Raw genomic sequence first — 12,935 nt, forward strand, 5'->3', positions numbered from 1 at the left:
AATAAGAGTAGGGCTTATACAATTAATGGTAGGGCCTTTAATAGTGGTGGGGAACAGACAGACGTAGTCGTTCAGGCACATAATTCTTTCAAGTTTATGTCATAGACAAGGTGATGAGTATTGGAGTCAAAAAGTGTAGCACTGGAAAAGTACAGCAGGTCAGACAGCATCCGAGGAGAAGGAGAATCAAAGTTTCAGGCACAAGCCCTTTGTCGAGAAAATAGTGTTGAGGTTGTACAGGACATTGGTGAGGCCTCTTCTGGAATACTGTGTCCAGCTCTGCTCACCAAGTAATAGAAAGGATACGAATAAGCTGGAGAGGGTCCAGAAGAGATTTACCAGGATGTTGCCAGGTATGGAGAGTTTGCGTTATGAAGAAAGGCTGGACAGGCTTGGACTGTTCTCACTGGTGTGTTAAGAGATAACCTTATAGAAGTTTATAAAATAATGAGATACAGATAGAGTTAATGACAGTTGTCTTTTCCCTAGGATGGTGGATTTCAAGGAGCCATATTTTTAAGCGGAGAGGAGTGAGACTTAAAAGAGACATGTGGGCAAATTTTTTTATACAGAGGTTGGTTCACATGTGGAATGAACTTCCTGAGGAAGTGATGGATGTGGGTACAATCACAAAGTTTAAGAGACATTTGGATAGGTACGTGAACAGCATAGGTTTGGAGGGATATGGGTCAGAAGCAGGCAGATGGGACTATAGTTCGGGATTATGTTCACATGGACTGGTTGAACCAAAGGGTCTGTTTCTATGCTCGATGAATCTGACACTGCTTGGCAACAGCTGGTGGAAATACAGTTCAGTTAGTAAATCTGAAACAAAGTAGGTTCTTTATTGCAGATTATGAAACTACCATCAATCGTTGCAAAAACAAAACTCATCTGGCTCATTCATGCCTTTTAGGGAAGGAAAGCTGTTATTCTAAATGTGACTCCAGAACTACACAATATGCCCTGAGATGCCCCAACAAGCCACTCAACTTAAGGATAACTAGAAATAAGCATCTAACATTAGCCTTCCAAGAGATGCCCATATTCCATTAAAGAAGTGGCAAAAAATTCTAAACCAAAACCTTCTTTTCTTTTCAACATGACATGGCCAATCTGCTTGAAGGTGTAGACTGAATTACCTAAAAGGTTCATTCTATATATCTATAATACTCACACTTGATTTACTAATATGCTTGTTCAACTTCTCTTTGCAATTGCCTCTATAGTCTTCATTGGCTTGTTTGTCTTCTTTCCAACAAAAGATGTTCATGCAAAGCAGTTTAGTGTCTTGCAGTTAAAACATTGTGTACCCTTGCAGGACATACATTTTTATTTTGTGTGATAACCACTACAACTTTTACAAATCGTCCTTCAACCTTGATCATTGTCTTCCTCTTGTTTTTTCTCCAAGAGGAAAGTAGTCGAGACATTTTAAGTGCAACGATGTCATGGCAGGTCTGAGTTACTCCCATACATTGATGAACAGGTGAGTTGTCCACAATCTGTTAAATTACAAACTCAGACTGCTCACAAATTATAAAATCCCTGTATTGTGGAAGCAAGCTATTGTGTCCACATCAACCCACTGAAGATCAACTCATCCCTTACCCTATCCCTGTTACCCTGCAGTTCCCATAGCATATCCACCTAACCAGCACAACCCTGGACATGATGGGCAATTTAGCATGACCTAGCCACCTAACCTGTACCTGTGGGAGGTAACCGAAGCACCCAGGGGAAGGTCCACAGGTAGAACGTACAAATGCCATACAGTCACTTGAGGGTGGAATCAAATCTGGGTCCCTGATTGGGAAGAAACAGTGCTAACCACTGAGCCACCATGCAACTTACAATCAGAATCTTTCTCCTTTGCAGTTGTGCTATAATGGCAGCATTATCTTATGCTTACATGATCCTGTTTTCTATGAAATCATCGTTCAGGTACTCTAATTCACAGTATGCTGCAAACTGCTATTGATATGCTCTTCATACCCAGATCTCAGACTGAATTTGTAACATCCAGAAGTTACGTACACTTGGGTTCAAAGTATGCCTTGAAAAAAGCTTTTCAAAAGTTTCTGCGGTATTTCTGTTCCTCAGAGACATTTAGAGTGGAATACACTTTATAACAGTTTCTCCCCACAGTGATAAAATAGTGCTGACTTGAGCTGTTCTGACTTTTTAATTTTAGTTAATCACAAATTCATTGTTTTCCCACTCAACAGCAAAATAGAGTTCCATCTCATATAGGCTTTTGTCAGAACCAGGAAAAACCATTTACAGCCATAGTGTGACTCAGTCTACATTTGTTTACTTCTCCTTTTCAATGACATTCCCCTCAGGTCCAAACCGCCAACTCAACATCACCCTCTTGAACTGTCCTTCCCATCCATCTTCCTTTCCACCAATCCATTCCACACTTCTCCCCCAACTGCATTTACCTATTGCCTTCCCAGCTACCTTCCCCATACCCCATTTTATTTAAAATCGCTCAAACCCCCTCCCCTATTCACATTCCTGAAAAACGGCCTATGTCCAAACATCAACTCTCCCGTTCTTCAGATGCTGCCTGACCTAATGTGCTTTTCCAGCACCACCCTTCTCAACTCGGCCTGAATATTGTCCAAATCTTGCTGTACTTGGACGCAGACTGCTTCAGCATTGGAGACTTCCCAAATTGTGGTGAACACAATACAATCAGTAAACATCCTCACTCTATGATGGAGGGAAGGTCATTAGTGAGGTCAGTGAAGATGCTTGGGCCTAGTTCAGGCCTTGAGGAACTCTGACACTTACATCCTGTCTGAGATGATTGACTTTGAATAATAAATAATGTCTCACTTCCAGTTGTTCAGGATCCCTGATGCCATATGTAGTCAAATGCTGCCTTAATGTCAAGAGCCATCAGTCTCATCTCAACCCTGGAATTGTCTGTGGTTGGACCAAGACAGTAATAAGGTCAGAAACCAAGTGGATGTGGTGGAACTCAAACTAAGCGTCAATGAGCAGGTTTTTTTTTTTGCAAGCGTCATTATGTAATACTGTTGACAATGCCATCCATAACCTTCTGAATAATAGAGTACAATACTGTGGTGGTAAATGGCCAGTTTGGATTTGTCCTAGTTTTTACAGACATGATATACTTGCACAATTTGCCAAATTGTCAGGTAGATGACAGTGTCATAGATGTAAGTGAACAGCTTGGCATGGAGCAGGTCATCCTGGAGCACAAGTCTTCAGCACTATTGCCAGAACATGGGTACAAGGCACTGCAAACTACAATTTTGTGCCCTTACATAGCAGGGTGCACATGCATTGAAAGCAAACAAGGATCACTAGGCTGATCCTTGGGACGATGAGATCATCTGATAAAAGAAAGGTTGACCAAAGGACTTCAGAAAATCGAGAGGTGATAATATTTAACCATTTGAAAGATCCTGAGGGAATTGAATCGGGAAGGCATTTAGGGAAATTCCCCCTTGCAAGGGAGTTTAGAGCTACTGGACAGTTTTTAAAAAAAAAAGGAGTCGCCTACTGAGATGAGGAATTCCTTCTTTTGGAGGATGAACAGATTTTGGAATTCTCTTCAGGTGAGCAGGAGAGATTGGATCATTGAGTATATTCAAAGTGAAGTTAGACAGTTCTTGGACAAATCAAACAAAGGCTTATGGGAAAAGGCAAGCAGAAAAGTAAAGCTTAGGCTGCCATCACATCAGTCACAATCCTACTGTGGCAGAACAGACCTAAAATGTATCAAACTAACTCCCTCTGCCACTATTTCTTCTGCTATAACAAAATTAAAACAATAATAAAAAATAATGAAATTTGCCAATGCACACAATACCCCACCCAAAGATAATACAGTATACAGCATGGGTTACTGGTCTAAGACCAAGTGATTCGAGTAGTTATGTATTCTTAATGAATCGCTTTATGCGTAGACATTGTTCCCCTTTAAACAAACTCAGAACAAAACAATTCACTTGACATTCCCCACCAGTGAACTTCTCCTCATCCTATCTTGTATGGAAGGAAGACAACCTGACAGCAAAAAAAAAATTGAGTTGTTACTTCTTTTTGGATTCCAAACATAGCTGAATTCATTCAAGTTTGAGAGAACAAACACTACAATGTAGCTTCACCACTTTGCTCTTACAATACTGATCAAAGTATATTTGATTGTGCAAGCTGCAGCATTTGTTTGCAAGGAAAAGCAGTAATAATTTCAGAAATGCAAAGCAATTTGTAACAAAGGCATAACTGTCAAAATAACCATCTTGAACTCTTGGACTAAGAGGGAAACAGAAAATCCCCTTTTCAGAATAGCAGCTAGCAATAAATTCTCAGCTACACTGTCATTGGACATTACTATTGTTCAAGTATTGGATATCAAGATTTAGATCTTAGCTGAAATTCACTAGTAAATCAAAACAATTGTGGACATTTCAAAGTTTAATCTTCAAGAGATTTAAAGATAGCATGTCAATCACAAGATCTGGAGAGTAGTATCCCTCATGACTTGCACTGACGTGCTCAAAATCCATTGAAGTATACAAATTACTTCATTGTATTCCACATTTAGCAAGTAAGTCACAGTAATACAGCATATAAACCTCTCTTTTTATGAGCCAGATTGTTCCGATTGTGCAACTATAAGACATTTCACGGATTCCTTTGCTTGCCCAAAAACAAAAACATTCAAGACGGTCCTGTAAACCATACTGTAGAGCTTGGCAATCTATTAACTTTAAGTAATATGATCACTCACCTGCTATCTGTATCTAGGCCTACAAAATCTTTCTTTTCAAATGGCACACACAGTAATTGAATTTTGTCTCCGGATTTATCCGTTGCTCTGTCAAGACGTTTGGATTCTAAAACAATGAACAATGATTCGATAAAGTCTTCCACTTTCTTCTGTATGGTTTCACATTCATCATAACTAGAATAAAATGCAACATCAGTGCGAGGTTGCTCAGCAATTTCCCCCTGCAGTCCAAAGACAAATAACCGCGAATCATACAGTGTAGAACCATAAATTTCTTTCTGCAGATGAAATTTCTCCGATGTCTGGGGCCAATCCTTTGCACTGCAACACTGTGTGATAGCTATTAACCCTACAACCTTCCGATGAGTCTGAAAGTCTCCCCATTCATTATTTTCAGGTGGATAATGGTGTCTGTAACGAATATACAGAATGCGTTGTGAATCTCGAAGATTAATCTGATTGGCAGCAGCAATTATTTTGTAAATCTTGAAGAATTGTTCTTCTGGTACAATTCCCACAGGTTGGACAATGACCAAAAGACTCTGATGGTCCTCAGCACACTGCATATAGTCAGGGACACTCATTCTCCATCAAATGAAATCTGATTCATGAGAAAAAGAAATGCAACAAATTACACATACAATGTTAATAAAATTATTTGTGCAATGGTTGACTATAAACAAAGTGAAACAAAAATAAGTTGCTGGATAAGCTCAGCAAGTATCTGGGGAGAGGAATCGGAGTTAAACATTTCAGGTTGAGTGACTCTTCCTCAGAACTTGACCTGAAACGTCAACTCCGATACTGCTAGACGTGCTGAGCTTATCCAGTAATTTCTGTTTTTGTTTCTGATTTAAAACATCTGCAGTTATTTTGCATTCCACAATTAAAGTGAACTGTTTAAACAAACTACAGGAGAACACAAGATTAAATAAATACTGCCCTATTAGATGAATTAAAATAAAGTTCAAATTATACAAACTCTGCACACACAAAATGGAATAAAATTAGAAGGCAACTATTTATCAAAACCATAATAATCAATTATTACTTATGCAAAAATTAAATTCAATGCATACTTTCAAGGTTTATGGCATTATTTGAAATGTTTATATGAAACATTGACAATACCATTTTCATAACATTCACATGGACGTCATGGCTTCAAACATTTCTCATTAGCATTACTATTTTTAAAGACTACAATTCATCTCAACCTCAATAGTAAACATATTGTCAATCTTCAGTCACGTAAACCCCTCACTTGAAGGATTCTAAGTTCTTTTATTACTTTAGCACCCTAACCCAATTCAGCAGGTTGTGGATTCAAGTACCACTTCAAAAGATTTAAATTAATCAATCCAGCCTTTCACTTCAATGCAGTATTCAAATATGTTACACAGAGATATCAACTTTCAGGTGCAACACAGAAAATGCAATCCCAACTATCTGTCCAGATAGTCATCACAAAACCTGCCTTCCTTCCATTCACTCTGTCTACACTTCCTACTGCCTCGGGAAAGTAGTCAAAGTTCTCTCCCACCTCAGTTTTACTCTCCTCCATCAGGCAACTGACACAAAAATTTGAAAAGGTGTACCAACAAATTCAAGAACAACTTTCCCACTGTTAATATATGAGAAGTCTGTTCGTAAGTCTGTTAAGAGATGACCTTTCTCTGCACCACTTCTGCAGCTAGGAGAAAGTGATGAAGGGCGTATACCCGAAATGTCAATTCTCCTGCTCCTCGGATGCTGCCTGACGTACTGTGCTTTTCTAGCATCACACACTCAACCACTTCTGCACCTGTGACACTGTATTCTGTTCTATTACTCTGATTTACTCATCCTCTCGTGTTAGCAGTGGACACAGCTGAGATTTTAAATGTGCACTTTGCATTCATCGACAGTATGAAAACAGAAAAAATTGTAGGAAAATTCAAGATATGGTTTTTCTTTTTATATAGAGGAGGCATGTGAAATGTTGGCTGTACTTAATCTAGCTCACAGATCTGGACAGGATACATCCTTGTTTACGGAGTCAAGTTAAGGATGGAAATTGTGGAGGCCCTGACCACAAATCCTCTTGATTTTTGAAGAAGTTGGGGGTTAGTTCCAAAGAATTGAAAGATGGCACAAGTTAGTTATGGCAAAAATCCAGCAACTACAAACCAGACTCACATCAGTGCTGGAAGCACTTTTTACAGCAATAACCCAAATCAAAGTAAATGGCACGTGGAAAAATCAAATAGTAAATAAAAGCCAAAGCAGATGATTTGTCAAAAGACAAAATGTTTGACAAATGATCGAATTTTTCATGAAGCAATTGAAAACTGGCAAGCGTTTTCTAATTGATGTCTGAACATCGGCCTTCAAAAGGTTGTTTTGATATAGGCTTTTAAGTAATATTGAAAATTATGGGATTGAAGAGGGAATGGCTACAAAATTGACTAAGGGACAAGGAGTAGTGCCTCACAGTTGTTCTTCTGATGAGAAGAAGCATACAGTGCTGTCACTCAGGGAATCAGTGTGGCGTTACAATCTGTTTTCAACTATATTAAAGACCTGAACTTGGGGATATGCAAAAATAAAAAGATGACAAAATTTGGAAAAAATAAATAAAACTGAGAAAGGATATGGTCAGACTGACAAAACCTACAGAACAACAGCAGCTGAAAGTTCAAGCGGACAAGTAGCAAGCAATTTTTTTTAGGAACAAAGAGGAGATTCAATATTCAATATAAAATGGTAAAATATCAAAGGAAGCACAGTAACAAATATTTAAATTGTCAGGGTAAGTGGATAAGGTTGTTCAAAAAGCAAACAAGATTGGTGGTTTTATGAACAAGACTAGCAGAAAAAGGATAAATAGATCATGTACCATTCAATCCGACTCAGATTTTGGCTTCAACTCCATTTCCCCACCCGTGTGCCATATCCCTCAATTCCTGGATGGCTTAAACATTATGGGTCTGATTTTCCAAGACTGCAGAGGTGGCAAATAGATTGCCATTTGGCTTTATTTTACTATTAAGGAAGACCTCAATTGCAACTGCGTCCTCCTGCTGCAAGGTCATTAGGGAAAGGAAAATCATGCTTTCTCTACAGCAGCAATCTCCTCATTCTGTGATTTTAATCATTCAGGAACTCAGACAACCACTATAAAAGGTAAAGTAAGTTAAGTGCCTGTGGGTAATGAAGTGTTCAAGGTTATCAAGTTCCCGAGTAGGTCTTCCATAGGGAGGTTATAAGAATCAGTTACAAGAAAGGTGGGGTGGTGAAGATGGGTAGGGAAATTGACAACGTTTGATTTATCAGGCTTCTATAACACTTCTCGGCCGATACTACCCACCCTGTGGCTGAATATTAACTCCCCCTCCCACTCTGTCAAGGATACGCAGGTCCTGGGCCTCCTCCATCACCAAACCCTAACCATCTTCCGCCTTGGGACCCTCCAACCCAAGGTGGCTCACTGCTGCCTCACAGCACCAGGGTCCTGGGTTCAATTCCAGCCTCAGGCAACAGTCCGTGTGGAGTTTGCACATTCTCCCCATGTCTGTGTGTGTTTCCTTCAGGTGCTCCGGTTTCCTCCCACAGTCCAAAGATGTGTAGGTCAGCTAACTGGCCATGCTAAATTGCCCATAGTGTTAGGTGGGAAATGGGTCTGGGTGGGTTACTCTTCGGAGGGTCAGTGTGGACTGGTTGGGCCAAGGGGACTGTTTCCACACTGTACAGAATCTAATCTAATACCACACGGCATCAATGTGGACTTCACCTGTTTCCTCATTTCCCCTCCCCCACGTTTATCCCAGTTCTAACCTTCCAACTCAGCACCCCCTCATGACCTGTCCATCTTCCTTCCCACCTGTCTGCTTTACCCTCCTCTGCGACTTATCATCTTTACCCCCACCTCGTATCACATCCTTGGCTTCCTACCACCCCGCCCCCAGCCCCACCCCCTCAGCTCACAAGCCTCATTCCTGATGAAGGACTCTTGCCCAAAACGTCGATTCGCCTGCTCCTCAGATGCTGCCTGATCTACTGTGCTTTTCCTGCACCTCACTCTACTCTGGCCAAAGTTATGAGATCAGTGACATATTAGAATTTCCACAGTGGGGAGGCATTCAAAAAGAAATAGGAGAGTATAAGCCCAACATGTTCCCTTGTAAATGTAGGACTAACAAGTCCAGAGTATCTGAATATCTAGGAATATTCAGGTCTGGAGAAGGAAAAAAAGGTGGTTTTTAGCAAATACAAACAAAGCAAATCCTTCCCCCCACAGGGGAGATTTAAAGCAAATACAACAGCAAAGAAGGGGAAATGAAAATCGGTGGTGCATAAGATTAGAATGAATTTCAATACATCCTTAAGTATATCAAGGGAAGAGAATAACTGGGGGAAGAGCCCATTAGGGACTAAAAGGTAATCTGTGTATTGAACTGGAGAACAACTGTTGGGTGTTAAACAATTCGTTAGGAGGATTGATAGAGAATTCAGGTAGAGGAGCTGAGGTTCTCAAGCAAATTGACATTCGAAGTGAGGAACTACGGAATGTTGGTAGACTTAGAAGACAGACAAATCTCCAGGTCTGCAAGAGTTGTATCCCAAGCTACTTTGAGAGGTGAAGGAGAAAGTTTAGGGTATATAACACAAGTGTTTAAATCATCTCTAGCCAGAGGACTGGAGGGCAGCTCACATGGTTCTACATCTCGAAGGTTGGTCGAGCTAAACCAGAGAAGTCTTACATCAGTGGTAGAAAAACTATTGGAGAAAATTCTGAAGAAGAGAATTAAATCTCCATTTGGAGATACCACATTTGATCAAGGATAGTCAGCATCACTCTCTGTCAGACGAAGGTCACACCTAACAAATTTGATGGAATTTTTCCAAGGAGTTGATCAGGCGTGTAGTCAAAGTGGTTTGTGAATGTTAGCACAGCCTTTAACAACGTTCACATGAGAGACTGAGCAAGAAGATAAAAGCACTGGATCAAAATTGGCTTCACAGTGGGACAAGGCTTTTTGAGACTGGACGCTAGCGTCCATTGGCATACCACATGAGAGTAAAACAGAGGGATCTTGGGCTACTTGTCCTCAGATCCCTGAAGGCAGCAGATCAAGTTAATCACATGGTTCAGGCAATATTCCAGACACAAACTTTTTATCAGTTGTGCCATACATTATAAGAGAGAGAGGTTATGCTAGAGTTCTACAAAATTTTGATTAGGTTACTGTGGTCAGGTGACCAGCAGAAATGCTGACAAGGTTGATCAAGAGCTACAATTAAGCTTGCTGGGAATTTTGGTTTAACCCCAGTCTAAACTGCCCTCAGTTAAAACTGCAGACAAGACTTATGACCTGCAGTTTCCTGTGTTGATCAAATTATGCGAGTGTCTTGGCATCTCTAGACATACTGGCACCATGATCCGTTACGTGGAGTATGGAATAATACTGTTGACAACTTGGAAGCATTTGGAAGTTGTTTACCATTAAGCTCCATTGGCTGGGATGGAACAATGTAATCAGGATTCCATTAATTCACTGGCCAGGTGCCAGAGAACTTTCTGGAAATAGAGCACGGCAGGTCAGGCAGCATCCGAGAAAGGGCTTATGCCCGCAACATCGATTCTTCTGCTCCTCGGATGCTGCCTGACCTGCTGTGCTTTTCCAGCACTACACGCTCGACTCCGATTTCCAGCACCTGCAGTCCTCACTTTCTCCTGGAAACACAGCATGTTTGTAATAAAATTTATCAGAACAAAGGATTTTCTCAGGAAAAGCTTTGAAGCCAACATTTGAGAAGCACATGCCTTGAAATCACCTTCAGATCAGACAAAAAACAAACCATGTGGCGAGATCTACATGGAAAACAAAGTTGGCCACTTCACTCAAATCAGGGTAATATTTGATTCAATTCAAATTTAGAGAGTAGAAGTTAGAGTTAAGGTTAAATGTGAACTGGCCAAGGTAAAGTGAAGCTCAATTAAGTGAGTTAAAGCTGGTTAAGTGACATGAAGTAGTAATTATTGCAACCAATGTAAATTTTATATTGAGTATTATACTTAAAAGTTAAAAAGTCTTTTTAATTAAATTCTGAGTCAGTTCCCTGCCTTTGTCTGTCACATAAGGGAAGAATACGTGGGTAAAGGTTTGAGTACTCCTTTTCAAGCAACACTACAGCTGGAGTACAATGAGCAGTCTTGTCATCTCACTGTTGGAAGGATGTGATTGCACTGGAGGGGTGCAGAGGAGGTTTCCTGGGATGGACTATTTTAGCTGTGAAGAAAGTATGAATACGCCTGAGTTGTTTTATTTACAGAGGAGGTTGAAGTGGACCCAATTGAGGCGTTTAAGATTATAAAGGACACAGAATGGATAGGAAGTAGCTACTTCCCCTCAACTTTAAAAATGATGTCCTTTTCAACTAAGGACAGGAGATTGAGGGGTTTTGAGGAAAAAGATTTTCACCTAGAGGGTGATGGGAATCTGGGAAGGTAGTTGAGGCAGGAAACATGTGGATGAACACTTGGAAAAGGTTATATCGTTCAAGGCATTGGGCCAAATGCCAGAGAGTGGGACTCAAATAGGTTGGCACAGATTCAATAGGCTTCTCCTCTGCTTTATGAACTAGTGGCTTGTAATTATGGATCTACAAAGTCAGTGGAAATAGTAAACTGAATCTATTTCTTTTCCAAAAATATGCCCTGCATTTGAAAACTCATCGATACCTTAAGAAACCTCAGCACGAAAACTATTTTTCGGCTTTTAAACTCAAAGGAAGAACTTTAATTTATTTAGAAAATGATCAAATCCCCAGGCTATTCCAACCTCAACCAATTAATTATTTCAGACAGCAGTCACTGATGTGATGTAGGAAGGCCGACAAACAGCAATGCGATAATGATAAAAAATTGAGCATAAATTATTGGCCTGCATTATGGGAAAATGGCACATCATATTAGTAAGCTAAGGCTAGTGCTGATTTTAAGTATTCACACTCAGAATGGGCAGCCCCTGATGCCTACTCCACTATTTTATAACATCATGGCTCTTCTGCTTGGTCAACAATCCCAACTGCTGATAATTTTACACTCTTCTACTCATGAATAACCTGACCATTAAAGTTAAACTCAATTTAGGAAAACACCTTTGATTAAAAGAAGCATATGACATGATCAAACCAAAGTGAAGGACTCAAAGACAGCAGCAAAGTTCAAAATAATGTAAATTCCTGGATTTAGATACTTGCTTGTGAGATAGGGGAATGATTGGCTGAACCTGCACTTAATCCTAGTTATAGAGTTAGAATCATACAGCATAAAAACAAACCCAACTGGTCCACATTGACCAGACATCCCAATCTGACCCAATCCCTTTTGCTAGCAATCAGCCCATATCCCTCTAAATCCTCCTTATCATGTACCCATTCAAAAACCTTTTAAATGCTGTAATTGATTCGCCTCCTCAGGCAACTCATTCCATATATGCACCATCCTGTGCGAAAAAATTACCTCTCAGATGCTTAAATCGTTTCCCCTCTCACCTTAAATCTATGCCCTCTAATTTTCGACTCCCCCATCCTCAGAAAAAGACCTTGACTATACATCTTATCCATGCCCCTCATGATTTTATAAACCTCTTTAAAAGGTCACCCCTCAGCCTCCAACACTTCAGGGAAAAAAAGCTCAGCCTATTCATTCTCTCTCACTCAAGCAGTCAAGAAAAGGTATTTCCAAGCTGCCTTCTTGATGTATTGGAATCCACTTCAGGCAACTGACTGTATGGAGTTTGCACGTTCTCCCCGTGTCTGCGTGGGTTTCCTCCAGGTGCTCCGGTTTCCTACCGGAGTCCAAAGATGTGCTGGTCAGGTGAATTGGCCACACTAAATTGCCTGTAGTGTTAGGTAAGGGGTATGGGTGGGTTGCACTTCGGCGGGCTGGTGTGGACCTGTTGGGCCGAAGGACCTGTTTCCACACTAAGTAATCTAATCAAAATCCACTTTGTATAGGTACACCCACAATAGTGTTAGGGAAAAATGTTCCAGAATCTTGACCCTGTGTCTCTGAAAGAATAGCAACATATTTCCAAGTCAGGATGGTGAGTGGCTTGGAGGGGAACCTCCCGGTTGTGACATACTTATTTACTTGTTGTCCTTCCCAATCCAGATG

At 40.4% G+C, this 12,935-nt stretch overlaps 1 protein-coding gene across 3 annotated transcripts in view; it reads right to left on the reverse strand.

The window, feature by feature from the left end:
- trappc9 (trafficking protein particle complex subunit 9) overlaps positions 1 to 12,935 on the reverse strand; it is a 607,852-nt gene that overhangs the window by 592,885 nt on the left and 2,032 nt on the right. For all 3 annotated transcript variants that reach the window (XM_060823567.1, XM_060823563.1, XM_060823570.1), the window contains exon 2: positions 4,772 to 5,372. In XM_060823567.1, coding sequence (XP_060679550.1) covers positions 4,772 to 5,355 — 584 coding nt within the window. In that variant the 5' untranslated portion in view covers positions 5,356 to 5,372. The remainder of the gene's footprint in view (positions 1 to 4,771; positions 5,373 to 12,935) is intronic.

This window comes from Hemiscyllium ocellatum, chromosome 4, assembly GCF_020745735.1.
Source record: "Hemiscyllium ocellatum isolate sHemOce1 chromosome 4, sHemOce1.pat.X.cur, whole genome shotgun sequence".
NCBI lineage: Eukaryota > Metazoa > Chordata > Chondrichthyes > Orectolobiformes > Hemiscylliidae > Hemiscyllium > Hemiscyllium ocellatum.